The sequence below is a fragment of the Arthroderma uncinatum genome (assembly GCF_011692745.1).
Source record: "Arthroderma uncinatum strain CBS 119779 chromosome Unknown scaffold1, whole genome shotgun sequence".
Taxonomy (NCBI): domain Eukaryota; kingdom Fungi; phylum Ascomycota; class Eurotiomycetes; order Onygenales; family Arthrodermataceae; genus Arthroderma; species Arthroderma uncinatum.
The window spans coordinates 1,923,833-1,938,443 of NW_022983863.1; the positions used below are offsets into that span (position 1 = coordinate 1,923,833).

Sequence of the window (14,611 nt, forward strand, 5' to 3'; positions counted from 1 at the left end):
TACGGGGACGAGGGAGGAGAAAGTAAAGATCAAGTTCAAACATATCGACTTTCACCGAAGCAATACCATGGCTTCGCACTCTAGTCTATTCCATGTTTCTGGCCGTTGGTTGGGAGCAGTCTAGTTAGTTCCCTAAGTCTTAGGAGTAGGCTCTTAGTTATCTACATTTCCTTCAATGGATAACACCACTTGACAGTTAAGGAGTGTGTACTTTCGACAATATCCTACTTATTTTTAATAAAGAGATCTATAGACCATATAGCAAGAGAGTACCTCAGCTAAGCGTAATTCCAAGGGCAAGTCTGTATCTAATTCCTTCTACTAAACAATCGCCCAGTCGCCCAGTCGCCCATATGAAATGGCAGGAAGTTCGATACCCCTTACCAGTCGCAGCTCTCTGCTAATACTGCTGCGAGCGCTTCGAGGCCATTTTTATCCACTTCATCGAACCCCGAGGGTTCAGCACAGTCGATATCGATAATCGCAACAGTCTATCTCAATAAGTAAGTTTTAACAAATACCATCAACAACCCATTTTCCGAGTGCAGACTGATTGGAATAAAGTAGGTATATTAAATAGGATCGTCCTTACCTCTCCGTTAACCAAGATCGGAACAACAATCTCACTCCTACTCTCCGCATCACAAGCGATATGTCCCTCCCAGTTCAACACATCAGGGACTATCACCGTCTCTTTCTTTTCAGCCGCAGTGCCACAAACTCCTTTTCCAAAATTGATCCATTGACACGCAGGTTTACCTTGGAACGGGCCCAGGAGTAGCTTATTCTTCGTGCGCGAGGCTTCAGGTATGGAGGAGGGAAACTTGTCTTCTCGGATGTAGAAGCCGGCCCAGTTTACGGAGGCTGATGGCGCAGGGAGGCTAGCGTATGCGTGCCATAGGAGAGAGGCTGCGTTTGCAGAGTTGCTAATAAGGGAGAATATATCGTTAGTGTGCGTATTGCAGGACCAAGAACATGGGGAATTTATTAAGCATACCTTATCTGTTATAGTAACGATATATTCCCAGTCAGCTTTGGGGGCTTTCAATTGCAGAGTAAAATGCACCGTCAGTCGATATGCATACCCAGTGCCGCTGTCCATCTATCAGTGCCTTCGTCTGCTCTACAACCTGCTTGTATACCTCTTCCTTTGAGGCCCCCGCGGGGAAATACGACGAGTCTGCGTGGGGCTATTCGAGATTTTTAGCACATACAGCCAGCTAAGATAATACTGTGCAGCCGGAGCCTCTTGGATCCATACTAACCATTGTCAAGATAGTTCACGCAACGCAAGCTGAAATTAAATGTCTTCTCCAGCCGTCGTTCGTATTGTTTTGATCTCATGGAGGGGAAAATCGTTATCGGGCGGATTAGTAAGGGGAGATAAGCTCGGAGTTAACTAAAGCGGCAAAACGTCATCATTGATTTCTCTGCATGAAATTATTTTTTATTATTTTCCAGGCCCATGTATCGTCATCTTCAGCGTAAAAGACTCGAGCAAAACATTTCCATTCCATCCTGATTCGACTCTGACTCGATTCAGCTCAATGCATTCATTCCCTGGCTTTTAGTCCGTCGCTCTAGATCGCATTGCGGCTCCCCGTGCCGAATGCAGGAGGTGAGAAAAAAGGTAGACGCCATTCATTCATTTTCATTTCGCCGTTGGTATGTTGCGGTGTTCGTAAGGAGAAAGCGCCAGTAGATTATTTAGCGGACGGCTTGATGACTTTCTTAACGACATCCTCGACTTCATCCCAGTCTCTGCTGTCAACTCGCATGATATCGGTTCCGAAGTACTTCTGAATGTCCATAAGCATTGTCCATTCTTCCTTATTTGAAACAAAGGAGACTGCGACGCCGACACGGCCGAATCGACCTGTACGTCCGATACGGTGAAGGTAGGTTTGTGGATCCGCGACACGCTCGCCTGCTCCAGGAGCGTGGAGTTCGGGTATATCCTATCCATTAGAAAGAAGGGACCGATTAGCTTATAATTGATACACGGAGGCACTTCATGTTAAAACTTACGTAGTTGATGACCATGGACACGGTCTGTACATCGATGCCTCGCGCAAGAACGTTGGTAGTTATGAGTACTTTAGCAGTGCCCTTGCGGAAACTGTCGATGACCTCGTCACGTTTTTGTCCTTCAATACCACCAGAGAGGGATACGACCGTGTGTCCTTCATCAATCATCCGGCGTTCGATTTCAAGCGCTGAAGCACGTGTCTAAAGAGATATTAGAGAACGAGCGAAGACCCCAACAATGATAGTCATCATACCTTGACGAAAATGATGGAGGACCCAATTGTGAGGAGGCCGTAAAACTTGACAAGGATCTCATATTTATGTTCCGTGGAATCGCAGTCCAGATACAGCTGTTTGATTCCCTCGACTGTGAGTTCTTCATGTTTGAGGGTAAGTTGATTGGCATTGGGCGCAAATTTGTGAGCGTAGCGGACGACGGCATCTGGGAACGTCGCAGAGAACAGAACAATTTGCGCTTCTCTTGGTAAGGATCTTTTAGAAGAATGGCGGTTAGCACGTCGTGGTACTTTGTGTTTTATAGAGGCAGTGAATATGGTATATGCTTACGATTTCGTCCGGATGCACTGGTCACCCAGGCCCTGCTGGTCCAGCATATTATCTGCTTCATCTAGTACCAAAACCTTCACATGTTGTGTATTGAACAGTCGTTTTCTAATAAAATCCTGAACAGTTCCTGGAGTTCCCACAACCACAGGAGCGTCAACTGGCTGGTTCCTATTCGACTCCATGGGTACAAGGGTCGCAATTTTTAATCCTTCGATGAAGGAGCCCATGACTTGAATGACTCCTACGATCTGGCGGGCGAGTTCGCGACTAGGGGCGAGGATCAGGGCCTGTGGGGCAGCGAACGAAACGTCGACACGGCTGAGGACATTGAGGACGAAAGCTGCTGTCTTTCCAGTTCCGGATTGTGACTGTCCGATCATGTTCTGGGGCGGGTTCGACATGAGAAGCGGGAGGGCGCGTTCTTGGATCTTAGAAGGTCGGCTGAAGCGCATTTCACGCAGGCCACGGAGGACGGCTTCATCTCTAGAGAGTTGTCAAAATGGGTAAGCTGACTGAATCCGCCTAGAAAGATATGGGGAAGAGAGATCGCATCTCACAGTCCAAGCTCTTCGAAGCTCTTGATAGAGTATAGAGGGTTATTTGGGTCGGCCTGGAGATCGCTCAACTGGACATTGACGGTATACTCAGAGTCACGAAGCTGCGAGGCTCCAGTCCGGACTGTAGTACCGTCAGTCTGCGCATCTTCAACGGTGCCCGAAGCCTCTTCCGTCTTGTCAACGCCTTTGCCCTTTGAATCAGGGAACGAGGCCCTCTCTGATAGCGGGGTACCGGTGGCCGGGTTCTCAGAGGCCATGGTCGCGGCAGATGTATACGTCTGGTCTCGAGAAGCTGGGTCTGGATTTGCGACGGCAGGGAAGAGAGGAAGAAGGGATCGAGAGAGGTTGTGTTTGCTGTTTAGCAGAGCTGCTGCTTTGATAACACAGGTGCACAAATGAGCGTGGAGGGGTCGCGGGGGTAACTGAAGATGTTGCAGCGGCAGGGTATATAGCGAGATGCTGACGGCTACACTGCAGACTAGCTATTGTAAGTAGACAGTGAGAAGCTGGGAATATCCAGATATTCTCCTCTGCCAGAATGAACTCCGAGTCTGCGTTTTCAGTCTTTCTTCGACTTCTCGACAGCTTAGTCATCGTATACACAGACAGACATACATAGATATAGATGTAGATGGATGTAGATATACACATACATAGATATAGATATACATAGATAGATATAAACATACATAAATATAGATATAGATATACATATATATAGATAGATAGAGATAGAGATAGTAGTATAGCTTGATCATTTATTAGTGAGATATAGTCCTATAGTTCACATTGTAGCCTTGAGTTGCCTTTACTTAACTCCTTACCTGTCCTTAGCTGCTTATGCCTTGTTATGTCTTCGTATACCTTCTTATGTCTTCGTATACCTTCTGGGCTGTAGATTGTTCTTAGTCCATCCCAGGCGTATCCTGAGAGAATGAAGGCGGATGTCCAGGAAACACGGGGATATCCCAGTCGATAGCGCCTCATGGCGATATCCCACTTGATCTGCTCGATGTCGTCTATCTTGTCCGTCGGAGCATGTCTCAGGGTTCGTATCTAGAGAAGAAGAAGCATAGAAGAAGAAGCATAGAAGAAGAAGAAGAAGAAGAAGAAGAAGAAGAGAAGAAGAAAGGATGCTGCTTACGTAGGATCGTGGCTTGCCCCCAAAGCAGTCAAAGTACATGCGCCGAAGTGGCTGGACTCGATGTCCAACATAAACACGATCAGAACACCAGAACAAACCGCCAGCTTCACTCCGCGGCAGATGCTAGCTATGCATATTCCCTTCTGTAGCGTTGCTGTATCTCCACGCCTCGGTCTGGGTCCTTTCTGGCTGGCTTTCGACGACTCTCGCTGGGCCGGCGGGCTGTGAAGCAGTCCACCACGAACCCGCGCCTCCCCCTCGAGATAAATAGACAGGAGAGATGGCGGACACGGTCAACCCGCAGTTTGGCGCAGAGCTGAAGGTACGTTACTGCAGATGGACTGGGATAGGTGTCAAGCTGCTAACTCTGCGGATAGGATGCCTTCAAGCCGGTCAATGCCTGGGTACATTCCCTCCCTCGAACGCCGCTATCCCCGCATGCTTTATTGACAATACTCTACACTCTAGGTCTCAGTCGGAATAAACTGGCTGGACGAGATACAGCAATTCTACCGTGACCGTAGCGTCATCGAGAAGGAATATGCCGCCAAACTCACAGCCCTCTGTCGCAAATACCATGACCGGAAGTCGAAAAAGGCCAGCATTCTCAGCGTCGGAGATACGCCGGTCATGACTCCCGGATCGCTAGAGTCAGCATCGTTAACGACATGGGCTACACAACTGTGTGCTTTGGAGGCGGAAGCCGCGGCACGAGATAAGTTTGGGGCCGACCTTGTCTTTCGCATAGCGGAGCCGCTGAAGCAGACGGGCGTTCGGCTGGAGGAGCTACGCAAGAACCATGCCGAGTACGCAAGTAAGCTGGAGAAGGAGAGGGATGCGTCGTACGGCGACTTGAAGAAGAGCAAGGGCAAATACGACGGGGTCTGTCAGGAGGTGGAGAACAAGCGGAAGAAGGTAGAGAGCTCGTTCGATCATGGGAAGCAGAAGGCACAGATCTCCTATCAGAATCAGATCTCGGAGATGAATAATGTCAAGGTATGTCCAGGGTGACGTCGTTTGTTGACCAGCGAATGCTAAACTCACCACTCTAGAACACCTATTTAATTGCTATAAATGTCACGAATAAACTGAAAGAGAAATACTATCATGAATATGTACCGGAAGTACTGGATGTACGTGCATCATCCTGGCCGTTTTCTGCTTCAGCTGCTAACATTATGAATATAGGGGCTCCAAGACCTGAACGAAACCCGAGTGAGCAAGCTGAATTCAATCTGGACTCTAGCCGCAGATCTAGAAAAGGCTACGTTGGCGAGAAGTGACGAGCAAGTGTCGCATGTTCTCGCCGAAATCCCGCGCAATGAGCCTCGACTGGACTCGATGATGTTCATGCGCCATAACACCGCCCACTGGCAGGAACCATTGGACATGCAATTTGAGCCTAGTCCCGTCTGGCACGACGAGCCAACTATGGTCATCGACGATCAGGCAAAGGTGTTTCTACGAAATCTACAAAGCAAGAGTAAAAGCCAGATGAAAGAGTTGAAAGCGGAAGCCGATAAGAAGAGACGGGAAGTCGAAAATGCAAAGAAAACCCGACAGAGCATTCGAGAGGGTAAAGATAAGCGTGATGAAGTCGAGGTTGTGCGAGCGGTATTCGCTATGCAGGAGGATTTACACCTGCTGGATCGGAAGAGGCTCACAGGTGAAATTGAGGTGTCGACGATATCGTCGGTAGTGGGAGATCTATCCCTTGGAGCGAAGAATCATAATTTCAGAGCTCAGACGTTCAAGATTCCTACCAACTGCGACCTGTGCGGAGAGAGGATATGGGGCCTTTCAGCCAAGGGATTCGACTGTCGCGATTGTGGCTATACATGTCATAATAAATGTGAGATGAAAGTCCCAGCCGAGTGTCCGGGTGAGCAAACGAAAGAGGAGAGGAAGAAGTTGAAGATTGAGAGACAAGAGCAAGCAAATGCTACGCCTGTGTTGTCGAGTCAGGATATCACCCCCCGAATCTCAACTTCCAACACAGCAGAGCTCCCGGCCTTGTCGCGGAAGGATACTATGAACTCGCTGAGCTCGGGATATTCTGCAAATGCAATTAACAAGTCAACGTCGGCACTTTCTGTTAGTCAGCCCGCTAACGGTGGAACAGCGTCGCCGGCTATCGTCGAGTTACCTGATGCTGGTGCTGCAGCTGCTGCAAAGAAGCCTGCTGTGGCACCTCGGAAGAATCGAATACTAGCACCTCCTCCAGCGCAGTATGTTAGTGCGCCACCACCGGCACCTTCAAACGATAACAAAGAGAACATTGGTGGCACTAGCAAGCCCAGTGAACCGGGAGGGAAGATGATATATGCCTACCAGGCCAACGGGGAGGATGAGATAACCGTAGACGAAGGACAGGACGTCATCATCGTCGAACCAGATGGTGCGCATACACTTTCCCTGCTATCCACATCGTTTTACTAACATATGCTTAACAGATGGCTCGGGATGGATGCGCGTTAAAGCCAACAGTCTGACCGGCCTGGTGCCTGCGTCATACGTTGAAGTATCACCCACCCCAGCTCCGTCACCAATTACATCTCCCAGCCCCAACGGCCGACCAGAATCAACATACTCAACCTCCAGCGCCTCCCTGGCCAGCAGTGCGGCAGGCAAGCGCCGTGGCCCAGCAGTCGCCCCCAAACGCGGTGCGAAGAAACTCCAGTACGTCGTAGCGATGTATGACTATGAAGCACGAACTGATGCAGAATGGAGCATGGCGGCCGGTGATCGGTTCGTGCTGGTGAATCGGGATAGCGGGAATGGATGGGCGGATGTCGAAAAGGGAGGCCTAACGAAGTGTGTTCCTGCTAATTACATTGAAGATGCATGAGTCTCTTCTCTTTCCTCCTGCTTTTTATTCTTCCATTTGCGTATCTAGGGATGGACGGATGGACGGCCATGCACGTAGATGGTATAGCATCTATTTTTTTTTTTAACTTTGTTTGGGTTAGAATGGTTGGATCTCTGTCGTCTTGCTCCTTTTTCTACTCAATCCAGCAAAACGTTTTAAAGTCCTAAATTCGTTGGCCAGGGGACGCCATATACCAGATCAAGCTAACTGTATGATATGCCTAACCGTCCTTTAATGGCATCATGACACTGATTCTTATCCTAACCAAAGTATATCGTGATCCTTTTTAGAGACTAGGTTGCTACCGCTACTCGTTGCTTTCAACACTTGAACTCATCTCCTCGACGAAGTAGCTTGGTTAGTGAAGGGTAAGGAAACACCACCCTCACGACCGTAGGGAGCTTGTAACGAGGATTTCGACGATCTATAAATATAACGAAGACTTAGTTATCGGTTTGTTCTCTTTTCCAGGGATTTGTGGTTTGGAAACAAGCAAGGCCAATATAGAATGCAATATATATCTTCTGTCTCCCCATGACGTTTGATCTAGGAATAATATTAGATTGAACTGAACGGGTTTCCATTTCTAATATACTGCAACTGTTACAGTCTGTTTATTTGGGTATTTTGGTAAAGTCGAACACTATAAAATCAATATGACCATCCTCGAATCCGAATATAGCAAAACGGCCCCGAGCAAGAATGCACGTAGGCATATATTCATGGAGCAGCCAGAGGACATTGCATCCATCATACGTGATCCAGCGGTCAGTGACGAAGAGTGTTCGATATCGGGCTTGGTCAAAGTCATATCATGGGGAGTCGGTATATGCAACGGTCCACGATTGGTCAATATGTAGCCGTCGTTCATGTTGCTAGGGAACAGCTGTGAAATATTGCTGTCCGAGAGTTCGCTGAGTGTTGTATTCGTTGTCACTTCCACAAGGCGCTGATATGGGGAGTCTTCCCCGGGCCTGAACACCACCAGCAGTTTGTCCCCATCGGTGGTGAAGGCGAGGGCTTGACCTCCACGCTCTATGGGAAACTTCTGCAGCGTCTCTCCAGTCCTTGCATCCCAAATTGTGATATTACGACGACCTCCGCCTGCGATACGCCCACGGTCCGGCGAGAAAGCGAACGCCGTAACCTCATGGTCGTGCCAAATCCTAAAACCCTGCTCGAGACTCCGCTCCATTCTACCCGTGTTGAGACTGTATATGCCCGCCGAGCCACCATTAATTGCGACTGTCCCGTCCAGCGCAAGTGCACTAGCGGTAACACAGTGCAGGAATGTGGCCTTTAACTCCCAAAGGTACACAGTTTCTAATAATGTCACCCCCTCATAGTCGTCCACAAACACGAGCTGTCCCTTATTTGGCCAATAGAGCAAGCTACCTGTGATGCCATCCTGCCTTTGGTGTCTCAGTAGGCGGTTGGCTGGGAGTGGAGAAGAGATCGAAGTTCGATAAATGACATCTTCATATCTTCCATAATTCGAACAGTGACCTCGACGGGCTTCCTTGAGGTCTGAATCTGGTCAATCTCCAGGTTGTTGGAGGTCGCGCTTCTTGTATAGTTGATGACTAAACCAAACCACTGAAGGACGTCAGGGCAAGCATAATGATAGATGAAAGCTATGAAATAATATCAATTTGTCCTCATCACCCATAGACTGACCCATAGACTGCTCTTGAGCGGCCATCAGAAAAAGGGATAAAAGATAAGGACCTGTACTCTGTAATCGCTCCATAAGTACTCCGTACGCCAGAACGCGGATTTTCGACACTGAACGTCCTAATCCGGCCAAAACATCCATCGACGCCCGAACTTCTCTTGATAGAGCCCTCGACGTTCGTTTCTCTTGTTGTGGAACTCCGTATATCCCGGGGGATTATGGATGTAGCGTTTGGGCGGCCAAAAAGCGTCGCTGATGAACGTTGTGCCGTCTCACTTGTAATCTCCTGCATAGTTATGTGCTCCGTACTGCGATTGATAATCATCAAGCCGGATGATTATATATGCAGCTGGCAGCTTAGACACCATGCCTGCTCCTCTCTATGCCATCAGGTAATCTCTCAATGCCATCAGTAATCCGTAACCGAGCAGCACGATGATGACTTGGACACGGCCAAGAAGACATCCACCCCGATACCAGCCAAGCAGCGAATGCCATCATAGTGTCCTCGTAGCCGTCGCTAGTGAGCTGCCTCGAGAGATGTGCAGCTTCATTGCCGTGTGAAACAAGTGGGTGGGCGGGAGAAGGCAGCGTATTGAGATCATCAGGGATGAGAGAGATGATTGTGCCGCCCGTCTCGAGAGATCCTCTTCTCTTTTCTTATTCCCCTTCGCCCCTGGCCCATCTCATCATCATCGTCCCTGGGCGCCAGAGACTCCCTGCTCCTTGCTTCTGCAGCGCTGCTTCTGCTTCCCCGTGGTCGCTGCCACCGCCACCGCATGAGTTTGAAGTTCGATGCATGGACAAGGGGCTTCGATGGCCCGTCCAATCCACGATGCGCCCCGTCTCCCTAGGGCCGATCGAGAGATGCTTCCCGCCGATAATAAAGTAGCAGTGACGCCAGTAATAGCAGCGAGGGGCCTGGTTAATCGAAGTAGCTGGTACCTGACCCCTGGCCATCTTACGCGGCTTGGGCTTTTTGGTGGATCGAAAAAGTAAAACATCGCAAGGGCAAAAAGTTGGATGCCAACCCCCAATTGGCCTCGTCTTCCATACATAGAGAGACACCTCTGCTCTTCTTCTTCTTCTTCTTCCTCCTCCTCCTCTTCTTCTTCACTCTTTCGCTCTCCATCGTCTTCTCCTTCTCGCATTCATTCTATTTTTCACTCTTGCTGTAGGGAAAGCGGGATACACGTTCGTTTAGGCGTCTCCTTCCTCGGCGTTATCGCTCTTTTAATCGCCAACTCGTTCGCCTTCAACTTCGACTTCGACCTCGACTTCGACTCTGCATCTCGTTAACGCTTTAACCGCTCGGGATACATCTTGAAAGAAAACGTCATAATGAAGGCTACCCTTGCTACCGTGGCCGCCGTCGCCCTCGGAGCCTCGTCTGCCCTCGCTGGATCCGTCACCCCTATCACCGTCAAGGGAAACGGTACGATCCCCCACCAGGCTGAGAATAACCAGAAAAGTCCGTGTATGGGATAGTAGTCGCTAATCGGTTTACGGTTGGATAGCATTCTTCAAGGGAAATGAGCGTTTCTACATTCGTGGAGTGTAAGTTGGCTTCAGCAGCTTGATGGATAACATTTTGCTAACTTCTCGTTTATAGGGACTACCAGCCAGTACGTTATAAAGGATACAACCATTGCTAACATGAGAACGTTGCTAAGGCTTTCTCAACAGGGTGGCTCTTCGAAGGTTGTCGACCCCATCGCCGATACCGAACTCTGCAAGCGAGACATTGAGAACTTCAAGGATCTCGGCCTCAACACCGTCCGTATCTACACTGTCGACAACACCAAGAACCACGATGAGTGCATGAAGCTGTTGGCCGACGCTGGCATCTACCTCGTCCTCGACGTCAACACCCCCAAGTACTCGATCAACCGAGCTGGTATGCACAACCATTCGTCAAACTACACATGCATCTGGTGCTAATACTATTATCCAGACCCGGAGATTTCTTACAATGCTGTCTACCTCCAGAGCATCTTCGCTACCGTCCAGATGTTCGCCAAGTATGACAACACCCTTGCGTTCTTCTCCGGTAACGAGGTCATCAACGACGGTAAAACTTCCGAAGTTGCTCCTTGGGTCAAGGCTACCACTCGTGACATCCGTACATTCCTCAAGCAGCGCAAATTGAGGCAGGTTCCAGTCGGTTACTCTGCTGTAAGATATTCCTCTATTCAAGTCCTCTTGTGCCATCGACAAGCTAGCTAACAAATACCCCCCACAGGCTGATATCGATACCAACCGTTTGGAGGCTGCCCAGTACATGAACTGTGGCTCCGACGACGTTCGAAGTGACTTCTTCGCCTTCAACGACTACTCCTGGTGCTCTCCATCCTCTTTTGAGACCTCCGGCTGGGACCAGAAAGTTAAGAACTTCACTGACTATGGTGTCCCAATCTTCCTTTCCGAGTACGGCTGCAACTTGAACAAGCGTGACTTCAGTGAGGTCAAGGCTCTCTACTCCACTGAAATGACTGGTGTCTACTCCGGTGGTCTCGTCTACGAATACTCCCAGGAGCCCAGCAACTACGGATTGGTTGAAATCAAGGGTGGCAAGTCCGGCAAGCCATCCAAACTTGCCGACTACAACGCTCTCAAGTCTGCTTTCGCCAAGGTCGAGAACCCATCCGGTGACGGTGGCTACAACAAGAAGGGTGCTGCCAGCAAGTGCCCTGCCAAGAACGCTCCTAACTGGAATGTTGACGGCGACAAGGACCTCCCAACCTTCCCCGCTGATGCTAAGAAGTATATGGACAATGGTGCTGGTGACGGCCCCGGCTTGGAAGGCTCCGGCAGCCAGAGCTCCGGCTCCAAAGCTAAGGGCCCTAACACCAGCGGCGGTGGTAACGCCCCCGGCAGCACCAGCTCCGCAGGCGCCGCTGCTGGTCTCCGTGCCCCCGAATTCGGCTTTGCACCATTGATGGTTCTCGTCACCGTCGGCCTGTCCACTCTCTTTGGAGCATCCATGATCATGATCTAAAATTTTCGGGCATCTCGGGCCTTCTTGTTGGTTTTTGTTATGCCCATGATTGGTATTGAATGGTTGGGGGCTTTGTTAAATTGTTACAGCGGCCCGGTATGAATAGGCATTCGGTAGTAGTACATTGCAGTCCTTTGTTCTTCGCACTCGCGTTTTACTCGTCATTAATTTGATTCTCTTTTTACCCCTTTGATTGATTGCTTTTTGCCTTTGATTGTATGGGGTTCTCCCTACCTTCCTCGGCTGTATTAACAGGAAATTAATGATACATTACTTTTATATAACCGTCGTATACAGGATCGTAAGACTAATATTCTTGGGTGCTAACCTTAAGTTAATACGTAGTACAATCTAGATGAGATACATGTGGCGTGCCACCCGGAGAAGGAAATATAAATAAACGGCTTTATTTTTAAGGAGGGGCGAATTGTATTTTTTTCACATTGCTCCTCCTATGTGCTTTGTGCATCGTTATCCATTCTTATTCTTACATCCAAACTCTATAACCAATCTAGATAAATGTCTCAAGATATCAATGGTAAGTTGTTAACGCTGTCCTGAACAAAACAGACTATATACCCTTGAACCACTCATGTGCCAATGCTTCACGCGCAGTGATTCTCTTCCTAGGATTAAAATGCGTCATCCGACAGATCAAATCCTTGAATACCGGATCAACGCCCTTCCATAGAGCAAATGGCTTTCGAGGATTCTCCTTGTTGAAACCGTCCCGAGTGACCTGGAAGATCTCGGCCCAGGGACTTTCACGAATGTGTTTCAGGAATTCCTGTATACTATCCGCGTCTGCGAAGTATGATATCTGCCTCTCAATAACGTGGGCCAAAATTTCTTCGCCTTCGCCAAGTTCACTCTCCTCAACTGAGAAGATAAGCCGTCTATGAACGGCGTATATGCACTAATCGCGAAGTAAGTTTAGTATGGATCCAGCAAATAACCGGGGTGCACATAATACTGACCACGATTGCAAAGGAGAAGATATCAGAGGGCGTGTTCATAGGTCCCTCGGCGTGAGATTCTGGACTACGCCACATCCAATTGCCCAGCTGTCGACCTGCGATCTCACTGCCTTGAGGAACAATTGCAGCATCTTCAATGTCACTTAGCTGTACATCTGTTATTGTGCCATCATCATTTTGATTTACAAGAATGTTGTTTGCCTTGATATCTATGTAAAGTTAGTTTAATTATGGATAATAGCGAGATAGCATGCACGATATCAATATCACTTACCATTATGCACTATGTAATTCTCATGCAATGCAGAAAGCCCTTGCAGTGCATTTCTCAGAACTCTCTTGGTTGATTCCAATGGCAATTCTTCTTTAACAGGAAGGGTCAAGAAGTCTGTTGTCATGTGCTTATAAACAAACATCGAGCGTTCGGCCATTGAATCTTGTGGTAGGCGGAGATGAGAGCATCCATCTATCTTTTGATAGATTTCCTGGAGATACTCGAAATCAGGTACATCTTTTAGTACAAAGCTATCCATTCCTGACCTATTGAAGAGGTTAACTTGAGGAAACACGGAAGTTCAGGACATCTACATAGGCATACTGAGCAAAATAAACATGCAAAGGCGAATGTTCTTTCTCCTGGAGAACTCGTTCAATAACGTAGCGACGGCCAGATTGACCTGTCAGCTCTGTTCCAAGGGGTATCGTCTTCCTCATGTTAGCGGCTGGAGGAGATTGTGTACTTGTGAAGCGGTTTTGTTGACGGGTTGTTTGATGGCAATGGGGGTACGGAATAAAGTACCGGGGCAAGGGGTGTAGAGAGCTTCGAGACGCCTTATAGGCATGAAGAAATGTCGACAAAATCCGTGGTCTAGACATAGGAGCGATGCTTTGCCGCCGTGTTATGTTTTGGTTCCTGATAGCGCTCAAGCTACTGAAGGCGTTTAATCACAGATAACTAGGCTAGGGCGAGTGCATGAACTTCCCAATCAAAATGATTTTATACGCGTATATCACAGCTGTAGATGAGACGAAAACAGCTCGTTGCGGGAAGTTGTTTATCCTATGGACCGTACTCGGTGTCAACATCCTCATCAAGCTAAATAGCTTGAGACTATTTATCAATATCTATGTAGATAGATCTACCATTGTCTGCTTGTCTACAACTGTTTCTACCTACATTCCTCCCTAGGGATTATTTGGCTTATATCTACTAGAATCTATCTCTACCAAAGAGCGTCATATACATCTTGTTAACCTCATCCTTAACACGAGTAACCGTGTCTTTATTAATCCTATATTGATTATTATATCGTATTTATGAACGTATGAACTATCACCGTTGCTATCTCCGTTTACCGTGTCTTGTCTACGTAGGAAGACGACTTTATCTTCGAAAGAGCAGAAATCGACGACTTTGTCCCTAACGCCCGGGTGGTCTAGTTGGCTATGATTCTCGCTTAGGGCCTTAACCCTAAGTACTTGTATGCGAGAGGTCCCGCGTTCGAATCGCGGCTCGGGCCCAGACGAATGTCTTTTTTGCTCAATTTTTTGGTGCATGAAGGGGACAGAGAGGACGATGATGGCTCTGGCTGTTTTCTCTTTGTTGGGGTTGTATCTTAGACTTGTGTTGTGGGTAGAAGACAGGAGAGAGGGTCATCGCTCAGGAGAGAGACGAAGGACACTAGTTTCAAGAAGAAATAGAAACGACTATTAAATGACGATGTATGATGGCTTGGCATGCTTCTCAAAAACGATGAGAATTTCAGCAATCCAGGAAGTGGGAGAGAGACTGGTGA

At 48.3% G+C, this 14,611-nt stretch overlaps 3 protein-coding genes across 3 annotated transcripts; 1 reads left to right on the plus strand and 2 right to left on the minus strand.

Annotated features, from left to right (window-relative positions):
* Nucleotides 1-1,703: 1,703 nt before the first annotated feature.
* Nucleotides 1,704-3,409, minus strand: GIQ15_00599 (ATP-dependent RNA helicase DBP5; the record flags this gene model as incomplete). Its single annotated transcript, XM_033548016.1, has 5 exons — nucleotides 1,704-1,958; nucleotides 2,029-2,229; nucleotides 2,283-2,520; nucleotides 2,596-3,078; nucleotides 3,153-3,409. 5 exons carry the CDS (start codon nucleotides 3,407-3,409, stop codon nucleotides 1,704-1,706), a joined length of 1,434 nt encoding a protein of 477 aa, XP_033408967.1.
* A 1,167-nt stretch (nucleotides 3,410-4,576) lies between these two features.
* GIQ15_00600 (uncharacterized protein) lies at nucleotides 4,577-7,144 on the plus strand (the record flags this gene model as incomplete). The annotated part of the gene is made up of 6 exons (XM_033548017.1): nucleotides 4,577-4,618; nucleotides 4,674-4,700; nucleotides 4,765-5,292; nucleotides 5,349-5,429; nucleotides 5,485-6,694; nucleotides 6,750-7,144. The coding sequence occupies 6 exons, from the start codon at nucleotides 4,577-4,579 to the stop codon at nucleotides 7,142-7,144; spliced, it is 2,283 nt and encodes a 760-aa protein (XP_033408968.1).
* A 5,265-nt stretch (nucleotides 7,145-12,409) lies between these two features.
* GIQ15_00601 (uncharacterized protein) lies at nucleotides 12,410-13,246 on the minus strand (the record flags this gene model as incomplete). The annotated part of the gene is made up of 3 exons (XM_033548018.1): nucleotides 12,410-12,754; nucleotides 12,816-13,024; nucleotides 13,090-13,246. 3 exons carry the CDS (start codon nucleotides 13,244-13,246, stop codon nucleotides 12,410-12,412), a joined length of 711 nt encoding a protein of 236 aa, XP_033408969.1.
* Nucleotides 13,247-14,611: the final 1,365 nt, after the last annotated feature.